At 36.6% G+C, this 13,886-nt stretch overlaps 2 protein-coding genes across 2 annotated transcripts; one reads left to right on the top strand and one right to left on the bottom strand.

Annotated features, from left to right (window-relative positions):
• Window positions 1-4,152: 4,152 nt before the first annotated feature.
• Window positions 4,153-9,970, bottom strand: LOC108691324. The gene is made up of 8 exons (XM_018199013.1): window positions 9,139-9,970; window positions 8,109-8,701; window positions 7,706-8,038; window positions 7,526-7,594; window positions 6,892-7,438; window positions 6,522-6,780; window positions 6,183-6,365; window positions 4,153-6,010 (listed from the first exon to the last, which is right to left on the bottom strand). The coding sequence occupies exons 1-8, from the start codon at window positions 9,308-9,310 to the stop codon at window positions 4,351-4,353; spliced, it is 3,816 nt and encodes a 1,271-aa protein (XP_018054502.1). The 5' UTR covers window positions 9,311-9,970; the 3' UTR covers window positions 4,153-4,350.
• A 51-nt stretch (window positions 9,971-10,021) lies between these two features.
• On the top strand, window positions 10,022-13,472 carry LOC108691325 (non-specific lipid-transfer protein). The gene is made up of 4 exons (XM_018199014.1): window positions 10,022-10,151; window positions 11,469-11,986; window positions 12,072-12,447; window positions 12,535-13,472. The coding sequence occupies exons 1-4, from the start codon at window positions 10,141-10,143 to the stop codon at window positions 13,349-13,351; spliced, it is 1,722 nt and encodes a 573-aa protein (XP_018054503.1). The 5' UTR covers window positions 10,022-10,140; the 3' UTR covers window positions 13,352-13,472.
• Window positions 13,473-13,886: the final 414 nt, after the last annotated feature.

Below are 13,886 nucleotides of genomic sequence, written 5' to 3'. Positions count from 1 at the left end.
ATAATATAAAAGTAATTACGTATAAGTAAAAAACAACATAATACAAAATTTATATATAAATTTTTATGTTTTTCATAGAAATTGACTTCAAATAAAAGAAAGATCTTGTTCTAAATTCTAGCAAAAATTAATACAATATAAAAGTGTATTTCTTTGATCAAAAATCTTTTTACAATATAAAGTTATCCTTTTAAGAATAACTAACTTCAAATGTTAAATTTTCTCAATTTTTATTATAAAAATATAATAAATATATTTCATAAAAGTTTAGAAAACAAAATATCTATAACTGATAATTTTTTATTACCCAAGTATTTTCAAAAGTAAATTGACATCAACATATAATTTATCTACGTTGGTACGTAGTAAATAAAAAATATATAATACTTTGTAATTATAAAAATAAATTGGACTTGCAATAATAAAGATCAATCTTTTATTAAGCAATGTACAAAACTTTTCGCATACACAGTATGCACATTCGTTTTATATCCTGATATAAAACTTGTTAACTTTAACGTTAATGTAAAATTAATTAATTAAACATTAATTTAATGTATATACATGATAATTCGCTGAAATAATCGTACTTCATTTATTAATAGAACTCTGAATCGATTCTCTACTTCCTACCCTCTCTCACTCTCTCTATCCCACTCGCTCTCATACATACACACACACACACACCACCACCACACACACACACGCACACATACACACACACACTCTATTTCATTCTCTCCTTTCATTATTCGTGCATATATTCGACTAATTAAATTATAGAAGTATTCGTAATTTGTTCATGTACATTTTTCTTACCCCATCAAAAAATAAGATGTTACATTTTCCCCCACAAAACAAGATGGAGATTCGCTTTAATAAAAAAGGCACTTTTAGCTAAAACTCTCATAAATTTATATAAGTTGCTCTAGCTAAAACTCTCAATAATCAAGGGCGATTCCATTATTAAAACTTTAAGTGCAAAATGTAACTTCTCGAAGAAAATGCGTAGTATGTATACGAATGTACAGGCTGTCTCAAACGTGATGTATATCAGTAATAACACTGCAAAAAGATTTTAGAAAAATTTTTGTTTGTTTAAAATTTTTATTTTATATTACTATTCAAGCCTTGATTTATCTTCAAAAATAAAAAGATTAGAAGATTATCAAGTTTACTTTCTTTATACAACTTTTATCATTAATAGAATATTTCCCATCATTTAACATCAAGATATGTTTCTATTAATATAAAAAAATGGATAAAATAATTATTAAAGAAACAAGATTCTGTCGTTTATATACAAAGAGCACCCTGTTTATTGAAATAACTTATTCGACATATTTTATTGTAATTCTCAGCAAACTTTCAATTGTTTCACATTCTAACATCTGTAAGGAACTTCATTAATTTCTATTGCAACACTGAAGCTGATAAATTATCTATTCAACTATTTGTATAATATATTATATTAATTAACAGTTATCTTATTTAAGATCACAAATCGACTACAATTCCACACAACTTTTGCTAATACATTTACAAATACACAATAAATAGATCGAAAACATAAATGCGTTATTAATATTTTTATGATCGTATTTTAATTAAGAAAAAGAAAAATTATTGTGTAATTTTATTTTCTTCGAAAGAAAGGGAAAATGGTAAACTATATACATATCGCGGGGATAAAATTCTGTTACTAATTCACATCTCTTCCGAGACAGCCTATATCGTAAATATATCTTCTGGATATATCCTACATCTTCTGGAAGTGTCAGAAGTTTCATATCCGGCCGTTCGACGCAAGAACAGATCTTCGAAAATACTATCCATTTTGGATATCGCCATTTTGGATAGCCTGTTCATGAAATTACATTGCAGCCGCAATATTCCACGCGTATCCCATCCCTCTTCTTCCTTCTCGCCCCCTTCCCCAAACCCTCCCGCGTAATCTAAAGCAATATACTCTTCGTTTTCACTCGCTGAATAGTATTCTAATCTAATTCAATCACTATTATCGCGGGCTTGGAAAAGAACGAAACGGACAGCGAGTCACAATCGATATAAAATTGCATCTCTTTTTCGTACTTTTGCAATTACGTACGGAAAAAAAAATCATAAATGAGAAATGCGTAAGGCAGTGCATCTTGAGATCGCGATACTTGTGAAAAAAAAAAAAGAAAAGAAAAAAGAGAATTGTTAGATATATACGTCGAGATAGTATATACGTGCGTTTTACGTTCTCGCAATAATCGTAACAATAACATATTTACGAGTCACGAATGACCCGTGTGCGTCGGTAAAACGGTGTCGTCCGAGAACAGAAATATAGTTTCACCGATCAAACTTGAGAGCTGTAGAGAGAAAGATCCTCAATATTATTTGTTAAACAATTAGAGAGAAAGAGAGAGAGAGAGAGAGAGAGAGAATTTTATGGGTTTTTTGCACTTGTTACACTCAATTCGAGTGTCAACGATTCGCTTGCTTTCAACAAAACAATACAATCTCTTCTATAGTAGGAAAACCGCAGAGAAAATAAATGCACTGATCGATATAATAAAAATTAAAATTGATTTTCGAAGGACATAATAAAATAAAAATAAAAATAAATTTTTGAAGGACAAATTAATTTATTTTTAAAAGATTTCTAAACAAAAATTCGAAATTCGTGATTAATAATTTGGCGATATTTGAATACACAAGCAATTGCAAAACAATAAAGAATTTTGCGAATAGCTAAGCAAGCGTATCGTTTCGGCATTAAAGCCTTATTCATTTTATAATCTCTTTTTTCAATCATAAATATAGAAAAATATTAGTTATTACAAGAGCATTTTATAAGCTCATCTTTCAATCGATATTAAAAACAATTTTATAATAATTTTATAATTTATAATTTTTTTACATTTAATTTGTTTTATGTTGAAAACAAAAATAAAATGTGAAAAACCATAAATCATAAAATATAGTTTATAATTTTTTCACATAACATAAATTATAAAATATAATTTATAATTTTTTCATATTTAATTTGTTTTGTGTTTTCAACATAAAACAAATTAAATGTGACGCTTTCGGTTGAGTTTTTAGATAACTGACAAATTAATTATTGCGATTTCTTTCTTATGAATAAGAACAATTTACGATCGAGAAGAAACACTCATCATCTACAAAGTACAAACGAGAAATAACAATAGGGAAAATGTACGAAGCGGACCAGAACGTAAACACTGTATTTTATTAGTACACTTTAAAAATGTTCATTGACACGCCTGTATATTTTCCATTTTTTCTTTTTCTCTTCTCTTATAATGAATCTCGACCAAACGGTGGAGAACACAGTCAGATGAGTTGAGGCATAGGTGGGAAGGAAACAAGTGATTGCAATTCTTATTTTGAAGGTGGACAAGGAAAGGAAATAACAGAAGACTTTTGAAACATGGACCATAGAATATGGATAGTGATCAGGTCAGAAACACATATTATTAGTAAAAAAATTGAAACTGTCGTAATTTCGAGAGAAAGAGAGAGTTCATTTTCCGCTCATATTATCATTTTATAGTGATTATTTTCGTAAATTTACAGCACGGAAATTTGAACTCAGTGAAATTACGCTCGGTTCCAATCGATGCTGTCAATTAACTATCGTCAATTAATTATTGTAGTTTTTACGATTTCCAGTGTTCAACTTCGCTCAAAGCTTGACCCTCCTTCACGAGATGGCGAATTTATCATTAGTTCTCTCAGCGCATACATAAACACAAATCCTCCTGACATAAAAACCTATGGGAGTGATGATTGTAGTCATTATCGCAGCAACTATAAACGACGACATATCGCGTTCAGATTCCCCCTTATGTTGCCCCTAATCATTTACTGAGCTCGATAATAGCACATATATGTGTACACATGTATATACATGTATGCGAACGCAAGCCGCTTCGATAACACTCGTTAAGATCTTAACAAAACATGTACTAAGTATGTATATAGCTATATGTTTATATATATATATATATATCTATAGTTTTGTTATTTATATATTTATATAGGCGAATCAATCGCACAGGAGAATGTGAAGAATCTTCATCACTGAAGATCTCACTGTTTAGAACCAACTGATTCTGTATCTACTTTTATGTACGTGTATATATTAAATGTGCGTGCGCGCGCGCGCGCGCGCGCGCGTGTGTGTGTGTGTGTGTGAACGAGTGGGTGGATGCGCGTGTGATGTGAATGGCGAAGCGTGTCTGTTTGTTTATTTACAGAGAGCGAAACGCGTTTCGCATATGTATCCGGTCAGATTACGACGACGGAGTCGTCGAGTCTCAAAGTTTTTCTCTTTATCTACCAGTTACTGCCTCGTCCCCGGCCTCTGAAACCGCCGCCCCAAAATTGTTTGCCTCCACGTTTCAATCCTCTTGGTAAGAAGTTGCCAACTATAGGACCGCGTGGTCCTCTGTCCATCCATGGACCTCGCGGTATCCCCAAGAGCCCACCTCTAAAACCTCCTCTGCCTCCTCTAGAAGAAGGTGGAGGAGGTAGTCCGCCTCGCCAGAGCGGGAAAGGTGCACCAATGCGTGGTCGGAAATTTGATCCATCGTATTCGTATATTATGGCAGGATGTAAATCCGTCGGTGTGGGACCATTCAGGCCAGACAGGTCATCGTTTAGCATTGGCGGTCCGTTCTGCAAGAGAGGCCTTTTTTTGTTTGGGCTTCCTTCTTCGTGACTTTGCTCGTCGCAATCACCGTTTGCTGTTCTTTTTATCTCTTTATTTATTATGGTCATTGACTCATCTAATGACTCCGTTTCCGTAGAATTTACATTCTGTTCTTGATTAGTCAGTTCATCAGTCGCACTTGTCTTCTCTGTGAAATCAGAGTGTTCAGTCGACTCAACATGCTCCTCGCATTCTGAAATAGGGACATGTTGTGATTCATCACCAACGTTATCTGTCCTTATCGGAATAACCATCGTTTGATTTATCGTTGATGACTGATCTTCCGATTCAGTCAAAGACGATGCCCGTTGCTCATCAGAGACTAACTGACAATTCTGCTGTTGTTGATTGCGTTCAGAATCGTCAAAAGAACTCGGCATGTCGTGCAAAGTCTGTTGTACATGTGGTACTAAAGAATTCTGACAGTTATCAGAATTATGTTCCGGTTCTGTTTGAGTGTTAGATAGTATGTTATCCTGATCAAATTCCGGTAAGCCAATCGGCATACTCTTCTCATCGAAGATGGTGTCAGGTAGTTGCAGTAATGGTCTATTGTTGGGTGGAATCTCCGATGGTGACTGATGGTGCTGTTGATCCTGCGATCTCGACTTGCGACTATTCAACAAATTGTTCCGCTGCTTTTGTACATTGTGATCTTCCGAGTATCTATCCCGGCGGTTCCTCGGAAATCCACGACCGCGATTATTCCATTCGTTTCTATGAAAGGGTGGATTGTCGTGTTGATGTTGATGATCCGCCGATTGCGAATATCTCCCACGTCCCGGCGATTCCGCCAAAAAATCTTGCTTCGAACGGATATTGTGTTCTCTATCGCGATATTCAAAATCTTGTTGCGACTGATGAAGTTGATGAAATTCTTGTTGATTTGAATGAAAATCTTGATTCCGTAGAAAGTTTGGTGGTCTGTTCTGCGGAAACTTCGGTTGATTCGGATGAAAATCTATTGGCTGATCTTGTCGGAAACCACCTTGACCCTGATGTTGAAACTGCGGTAGCGGCGGTGGTGGAGGTGGTCCCGGACGCATCAAGTGCATATCTTGCATTAGTGGATTATCATGCGGATCAGGCATTTGCCCAATGGGAAGAGGAATCATACGCATATCCATGTCGTGATGAGACGATGGCACTGATACACCAACACGCATGTCGCGATCCTGCAACCTCAGATCGACAAGAACCCTGCCTTTCGGCTTGCTGTCAGTCTCATCGTCCGACATCTCCATATCAACACTTTCAACAATGTCACCAGACTGCATGTGTCGCCTAAATTATATAAATCATATAAAGATTATACATATAACACACACACACACACACACACACACACACACACACACACACACACACACACACATATGAGCATAAATATAAATTATATAACAAATGTATATTTAGCTATAAAAATAGATGGACATAAAAATAGTATAAAACTCACCGATAATCCTGATCGCCTGTGGACCATAGATTGTTGTTATTGGCTAAAGAAGACGGCTCACCAGGATTGTGGTTATTTGCCGGACTGCCAGTCAGACTGATCAAATTACGATGATCCACATCTGCCGCTTTCATCAAGCGATATGGTAGCTGATTTTCGCGGGTCATTGGCATTGGAATCACTCTGTAAATGATATGAAAATATATAGAATATATAAATTTTAATGATTAGAAACTCATATAATAATCACTCATATAATTGATCAACAATCTAAAAATTAAAACAACAACAATAATGTATATAATTACAGTTTCTGATAGAAATTGATGTAAAAATTACCTATGATCTACATCTCCTGTTGTATTTAGAGATTCTTGTGGTTGTGGCTCGTTGTATTCCACCGGCTCGACAAAACCAGCTTTTTCATACATGGGCGGCGATTCAGGAGTCTCGGATAACATGTCATTTTTTGTTCTGTCATTGACCGGCCATGTGGAATCATTATTGGAGTCCCATCTATCTCCATCGCCATCCATCCAGGAATTCTTATTTTTATCATCACAATCGCCAGGCCATGCAGGATTCATGCTATTCTTACCTAAACATGTAGCAAAATTTATTATAACGAAACACTATGCATTATTGTAGAATAATGATCATAAAGAATCATAAAGAAGTTAACGATTGAATCATAAAACATTATTTGTACCTTTTTCCTCCCATTTTGCAGAGTCCTTAATACCCTCATTCGCTGGAGTCCATGTGGGAAATTTTGGTGGTAACTTATTGTAACAATTCTCATCATCAAGAAAGAGAGGTGGTAAGGGTGGAGGAGGTAAAGGATTAACTGTATTGTTGGTGGGTCCATCAAAGAGACCTATGTTATTTTGACTGTTTTGATTGGAATACGGAGAAGGGGTGTGAGACTCGGGTAGATTGCGAACCGATATTGGGGTACTGTGACTCATCTGACAATTGTTTAAACTACCGCCTCCACTAACGACTGGTGTACCCTGATTACTCATCATTCTTGAGACCACAGGTGTTACAGGCCCTAACGAAGGCGAATAATTGGGACGTTGTGGCGATTCCACTTGATTTTCGGGAACGTCCAGGCCTAAACCTGGAATTGCACTCGAGTCTGACGTTCCATCAGATGATGGAAGAACCGTCTTCAGGAAACTAGATATATTAAAATCTGCATTGTTCTGTTCATCTTTTGAAGGTCTCATATTAATTACTTCTATTGGTTTTGCCTGAAAATCATAGAACTCATAAAGCGCATATTTTGATAGAATGTTGCAAATGTAAATAATATAGAATGTTGTAAATGTAATAATTACCTCTAAAGATTCATTGTACTGTTGAGACATCCCAGGAGATGTCTCAGAGGTTTCGTTAAATATGTTTCTCTAAAAAAGAAAAAAAAAACAAAAAGAATAATATAATGTACTGAATGTTTAAAGCAATGCAAAACTTTTCTTTATAAAACGATATATATGCAACTATTGCTTTATTCTTACCATATTACCAAAATCTACATTTCCCCCCATAAAAGAAGGAAAATTATTGGTAAAGTCTGTTGACTCATTGCCTTGTACCATGTCAGGTGCAGGTACAGGAATAGGATCATATTCGTGAGAATATGAACCGTATAGAGACGGTGGTGCTACGTCGATCATTACCGACTGATTGGCTACTGACTGACTTTCTTCTCCTGGTAGCTCTATATCACTGTCAGGACTCGGCGAAGGCGCGTTTATATCCGGTGATGGTATAGGCGAGACGAACGTAGGTAGTAATTCATCTAACTTTTTCTTCAAATTCTTGACACGACTGCCAAAATTTCGATACGCCTATTTATGAAAAATGTAATATGAAAAACTAACAATATTGAATTACTTTGCAATAAAATCTGGCACTTACATTCGTTACTATTTTAACTTCCCCACGTTGAGTCTCGTAAAACTGATCTGCTTGGTCCAACAATTCAACCACTTGTGCTCTTTCCCTAATCTCTGCTTCCAATGCACGAACATAATTCTCGACATTCCTAGCGACTAAATCTATTTCTTTCTCTGCATCTTCCATGCGTCTTCTGTCCTTTAACGACGAACGTAATTCTTCTGCAGATTCTATGTCTATGTTACTTTCTCGTAGATCACGTAATCTAGCATCAGTAGCTTGTTCCAGAGTCGCACAAGACCTCATTGTAGAAATGAGCAAAGCTGCCTGAAACTCTTCAGGCTGTGCGGTCGGTGGAGGCTCCAATTTCTTTTTTGGTGCTGCTGAAATTAAGCCGGATAGATCGGCAAGAAACTCCTCATCGTAGACTTGTCGTTGATCCCAGATTTTGAAAATTCTCAGAATACGATGCTTCACTTTCTCATCGCGAACCATAGGAGTCGCACGTTGCAGAGTAGTGCCCCATGACTCCACAAACTCAAAATTCTTCCTCTTTGAATATTGAATGACATCGTTGGCCAAATAGAATAGTGTGAGCCGATGTTCCACTTTCACTGTTATAAAAAAAATTAATTTTATGTAACAATTTATTTCATCTAGTATGTTACCTATGTATTTCATTCTTTACTTAGTAACTACAATATGTATTTTAAAAATAAATAAATATTAAGACAATGGAAGCTATATGGAATATTTAATATGATAGAGTTATGTAAGTTTCATATATGAATAATCTAATACAAATATGCAAACTTATTATCTCTTATTTGTAATAAGATAATATTTTATATCTATGAGAGTAAATCTATCATAATAAATCTATATATATAGCTGCGTTCGACAAATAAAATAGTTTCATAAGTATTATAAAATTCATTAATATGATATTGGTTTATACATTTAGATCCAGTAAGGAATTAAGCAAAATCATATTAAAGAATTTTACAACAATAGGAAAGCTGCTTTTTCTACTGAACAGAAAATGATTTACCTTTTTTTAAAACCTGTAGCCACGTGGTGACAATCTTCTTGTGATGATGTCTTCTATCGAGGCACCATGCAGAGAGGCCCTGAATAGACTCCTGTGAGTCTTTCAGCGCGTGAAGCCTCCGCTCAAATTGCTCTGCGTCAAAATCGTTTGCCATCGCGAATGTGTTATCCATCGATTATCAAATCGCAGATTCCAATATCGCGTCACATTGTCAACATGGGCCACCGCGAGGAACACGCGCGACGGCGTTCCGGTGTCATAGGATGTGCGAATCTCGACTTGAGTAACCTAACCAAAATCGTGTCTCTTGCGGGGGAGCAGTAAACAGCGACAAGAGAGGGTTAGAAAAACTCGCAGTGATGCGTAACCATTTTACCGACTCGATGGCGTCCTCGCGCCTATTTGCAGCGACTCTTGAACGCGCTGGTGACAAATTGTCGGAATTGCTCGTCAAGATCCGAAAATTTTGTGTGATTTACACCGCTTCCTTCACACGGGGCAACGAAGACGATCACGACCACAACGATGCCCACCACTAACACCACCACAACGGCGGCGACAATGACGCCGAGACGATGCAACGAGTACTGCGCGATGCAGTCACACCGGCGATTGTCACTGGCACAACGAGTATCTACCACAGTCGGGACTGGTGCACGTGCGGCATGTCAACTTTCGCGCGGGATTGACCTCAAAGTTGCGCTGAACCTCGACGTACCTCGGCGACGTGTTGTGAGCGCGAACGATATCGAAAACAACAATCCGCCATCTTTTCGCTCGGCCAAAACACGACCGCGCAATGGCCGGCGCAGCGCCGTCCAGCGACGTAGACATTCGATGAGTCTACGCCAATGCGCGACACTTTAACGAGTTAGTTCATTCTAGTTCATTCGCGGCTTTTATCTTCCTCGGATGAAACGCGCAGGTGTATACGTTCGAATTTTTAAAGGGAGGAGAGTTTATGTATAAAATAATTTAATTTGCTATATTGCTATTTCAGCAATGATTTTCAGGTAAGAAATGTAGTTCAAAGGACAAATATTACATTACATTTATTTATTAATTTATTTACCTCGTAAACATAACATTGATGCTGGGTGCTTTCCATTTTAATGTCAGTTCTATCTTTCTTAATATTCAATGAATAAAAAAAATAAACGACGCATGTATCAATTTGTGTCATTAAATGGTATTCAATCTCATTCTGATGAAAATAAAAATCGAAGCGTAAGTCGAATATAATGGGATAGTAATAGAAAGCTTCTAGGAGGAAAATTGAAACAACGAAACATAAAAAAGATGTTTACGCTTCTATTTGAGTTATGTTCTGATTTTTATTTTCACCAGGAATATATTGCTGATAAAATTTGTGTATCCATATAGCACAGAACTTGCAGCAATATCGCTTCAATAACGTTGCAATATTGTTGCAATGTTGCAACATTGTTTCTGCAACTTTTGTGCTGTAGAAGTAAGCTAAAGTAACTGCTTTGAGAGCTCTTTCCATTTGATCACACAAGTATTGTCGTCTTGGTTACTCATTTAATATCAAGAAAAATAGAATGTCTATGTCAATCCGTGTTACTATAAATAGGAAGCAATATAATTGGAGCCTCTCATTTGAAAATGTCTATTTGGAAATGTTCTCAATTTAAAATACAATTCTTTTTAATACCACGAATTTTATTATTAATCTCATCATATATAAATGCATAATTCTTCCTCTACTATTATATGTTCTTTTTTTGTTTCATAAAATAATGTATACAGGAAATGGACAAATTTGCAAGGGAAATGAAATAATAATTATTCTTCAATTGAAGGTCATAAATATACTGGCTTACTGATAAAAGACAATCATATGTTTCACGCATCTAATTATTAAAATATTGTGCATAACTTTAAATTTATGCGAAGTATATTTTTATTATTATTATGATTATTAACTCAATAGAAAGTTTCCTCGAGAAACATTTTGCGTGAGACATTTACGTGTTTAGTCGCAATTAAGTAACACCTTGCGCGTAGTGTATTATTTTCACCAGAGACAACGATCTAGTCGTTATTCGCGCCGTGGTGAGAACTGAGACGTGATCGTCGCTCGTTCGGCTCGTTATCGTAAATCGAAAACGTTGGAGTCCGCTGGAAACCGCCTTGTCATTATAATTTCTGTTTTTTTACCGCAATATATGGAAGATTAAAGTCCAACGAAATACGTCTCACGTCTTTGATCGCCTATAATCTCGGTAATCCTGTAGCAGCGACATTACGTGTGTCATTTCTTTTTCCATTTCTACTTTCACAATCTGAACGTTCGTCACACGAGGAAGTCTTGCAAAGAAAACGGTTCCCGTTCGTGTTTTGCTAAACGGAAATTTCCCGGTGTTTCACTCGTGCCCGAAGAGACAGATCGCCAAGATGGTTCACAAGCCGAAAGTGTACGTGATCGGCGTCGGGATGACCAAGTTCGAGAAGCCCGGCCATAGGGATGATTTCGATTATCCGCAAATGGCGAAGGAAGCGGTTACCAAGGCTCTGCAGGATGCACGCGTATCCTACGACAACGTACAGGCCGTCTGCGTTGGGTACGTGTACGGCGACTCCACTTGCGGTCAAAGGGCAATCTACGAGATTGGACTCACTGGATGTCCCATTTACAATGTCAACAATAACTGTTCCACCGGCTCCACAGCTCTCTACCTTGGCAAACAGATCGTTGAGAGTGGCAATGCGGATTGCGTTCTAGCACTTGGATTTGAGAAGATGGAGCGAGGCTCCCTGATGTCCAAGTTTTCAGATCGCACAAATCCCATGGATAAGCATGTCGAGCTCATGGCAAATATCGTAGGTCAGTTACAGAATTTTTTTAGACATAAAATGGAATAGTATTTGATATATTTGACTTGTTTATCTTATAATCATCGATTGCATAGGTCTGTCCGAGAGTCCTATTGCCGCTCAAATGTTTGGCAATGCTGGAATCGAGCACATGAAGAAGTATGGCACAAAATTCGAACACTTTGCAAAAATCGCATATAAGAATCATCTGCATTCTATAAACAATCCGAATTCTCAATTCCAAGAAAAATACACCTTGCAACAAATTATGAATTCTCCCAAAATATTTGGACCATTAACAAAGCTCCAGTGTTGTCCCACTTCCGATGGTGCAGCAGCTGTCATTCTAGCTAACGAGGACTTCGTGTATAAGCATCATCTGGAATCACAGGCTGTCGAAATCCTCGCTATGGAAATGTCCACTGACTTGTCCTCGACATTTAACACTCAATCGTGTATGAATATTGTTGGGTACGAGAAATAAATAAGTTATTATGTATTCATGTTTCCCAATAGAATTAATTGCTAGTTTACTAATTCTATTGTGATATTTTGCAGATATGACATGACAAGAAACGCAGCTGAGAAAGTTTTCACATCGACCCGCTACAAGCCGACCGATGTAGATGTGATAGAGCTGCATGACTGTTTCTCTACAAACGAGTTAATAACTTATGAAGCCTTAGGATTGTGCGCTTCTGGTCATGCCGGTAAAATGATAGATGCTGGAAATAACACCTACGGTGGCAAGTATGTTGTGAACCCGAGCGGCGGTCTAATCTCGAAAGGACATCCTCTGGGCGCCACAGGATTAGCACAGTGTGCTGAACTTACCTGGCAACTTCGCGGTGAAGCTGGCAAGAGACAAGTGCGGGACGCAAAATTGGCACTTCAGCACAACATAGGTCTAGGTGGTGCAGTCGTCGTAGCTCTCTACCGCTTAGGCTTCCCGAAACAGGCGATAATTAGAAAAAACGTGAATGTTGCCGCCGATTCGAGTATCTTCCAAGCGGATGTGCTCTTCAAGACATTGGCGATCGCGATGGAGGAAGATGATGAGAATCTGATTGAGAGAATGCGTGGAATTTACGGATTTAAAGTTATAAATGGTCCCGGTGGCGCCGAAGGATACTGGATTATAGACGCAAAAACGGGCAAAGGCAAAGTCGAGTACAATGGCAAAACTAAACCTGATGTAACATTCACGATTAATGACACCGATATATTGGATTTTATTTCTGGAAAATTAAATCCGCAAAAGGCTTTCTTCCAAGGGAAGGTTAAAATTCAAGGCAACATGGGGCTTGCCATGAAATTGCCCGATTTGCAGAAACGCGCTGCCAAAAAGATCGAGCTACTTCGCTCAAAATTGTAAGATGTTCAAGGTGTGGAGTTTGCTAAAGTAGCACATTAAACAAAATACGTCCCTGTCTTTTTCTCGTGCACTTTATCTTTCCGTGAAACAGAGAAAGATTTTCTATTTGGCTATCAAAGATTATTATCGACAGTTTTATAATTATAATACGTAAGTGTGTTATGAAATTCGGATTCAATACAAAAAGTTTTTATAAAATTGATAATAAAATGATTTCACATTATATTCTCGCATAAAATATTCGTGTGCGGTAGTCTTAATATTTTATGCGTACAATCTGAAATGATATTCGAAACATAGTAGAAATTTTCAATTTCGTCTTGTATATATTCAAAAATTTATTAACATATAAAATCAAGAAAATAATACAATATTATGTAAATTTATGCAAATTTGTAATTATACATTCGAGAAATTCAACTGATGTTTAAATCACTCATTTAAATATAAATTTTGGCAGAAAATGACAGTTGTACACAAGTGAAAAAAGTATAATTTGCACACACAATATGTAATTCTATTAATAATATTGATT

Source organism: Atta colombica, unplaced genomic scaffold, assembly GCF_001594045.1.
Source record: "Atta colombica isolate Treedump-2 unplaced genomic scaffold, Acol1.0 scaffold45, whole genome shotgun sequence".
Lineage (NCBI taxonomy): Eukaryota > Metazoa > Arthropoda > Insecta > Hymenoptera > Formicidae > Atta > Atta colombica.
The sequence above is the reverse complement of the archived record's forward strand: the minus strand, read 5'-3'. Positions and strand labels throughout refer to the sequence as shown.

What these genes read in the sequence shown, in the direction of transcription:
- LOC108691324 (XM_018199013.1), bottom strand. Translation starts at nt 9,310, where the DNA reads ATGGATAACACATTCGCGATGGCAAACGATTTTGACGCAGAGCAATTT. An exon ending in ATGTAGATTTTGGTAATATG is followed by an intron (nt 7,595 to 7,705) that starts GTAAGAATAAAG and finishes TTTCTTTTTTAG; the next exon opens with AGAAACATATTTAACGAAAC. An exon ending in ACAGGAGATGTAGATCATAG is followed by an intron (nt 6,366 to 6,521) that starts GTAATTTTTACA and finishes TATCATTTACAG; the next exon opens with AGTGATTCCAATGCCAATGA.
- LOC108691325 (XM_018199014.1), top strand. An exon ending in GCTCATGGCAAATATCGTAG is followed by an intron (nt 11,987 to 12,071) that starts GTCAGTTACAGA and finishes TCGATTGCATAG; the next exon opens with GTCTGTCCGAGAGTCCTATT. An exon ending in TCGTGTATGAATATTGTTGG is followed by an intron (nt 12,448 to 12,534) that starts GTACGAGAAATA and finishes GATATTTTGCAG; the next exon opens with ATATGACATGACAAGAAACG.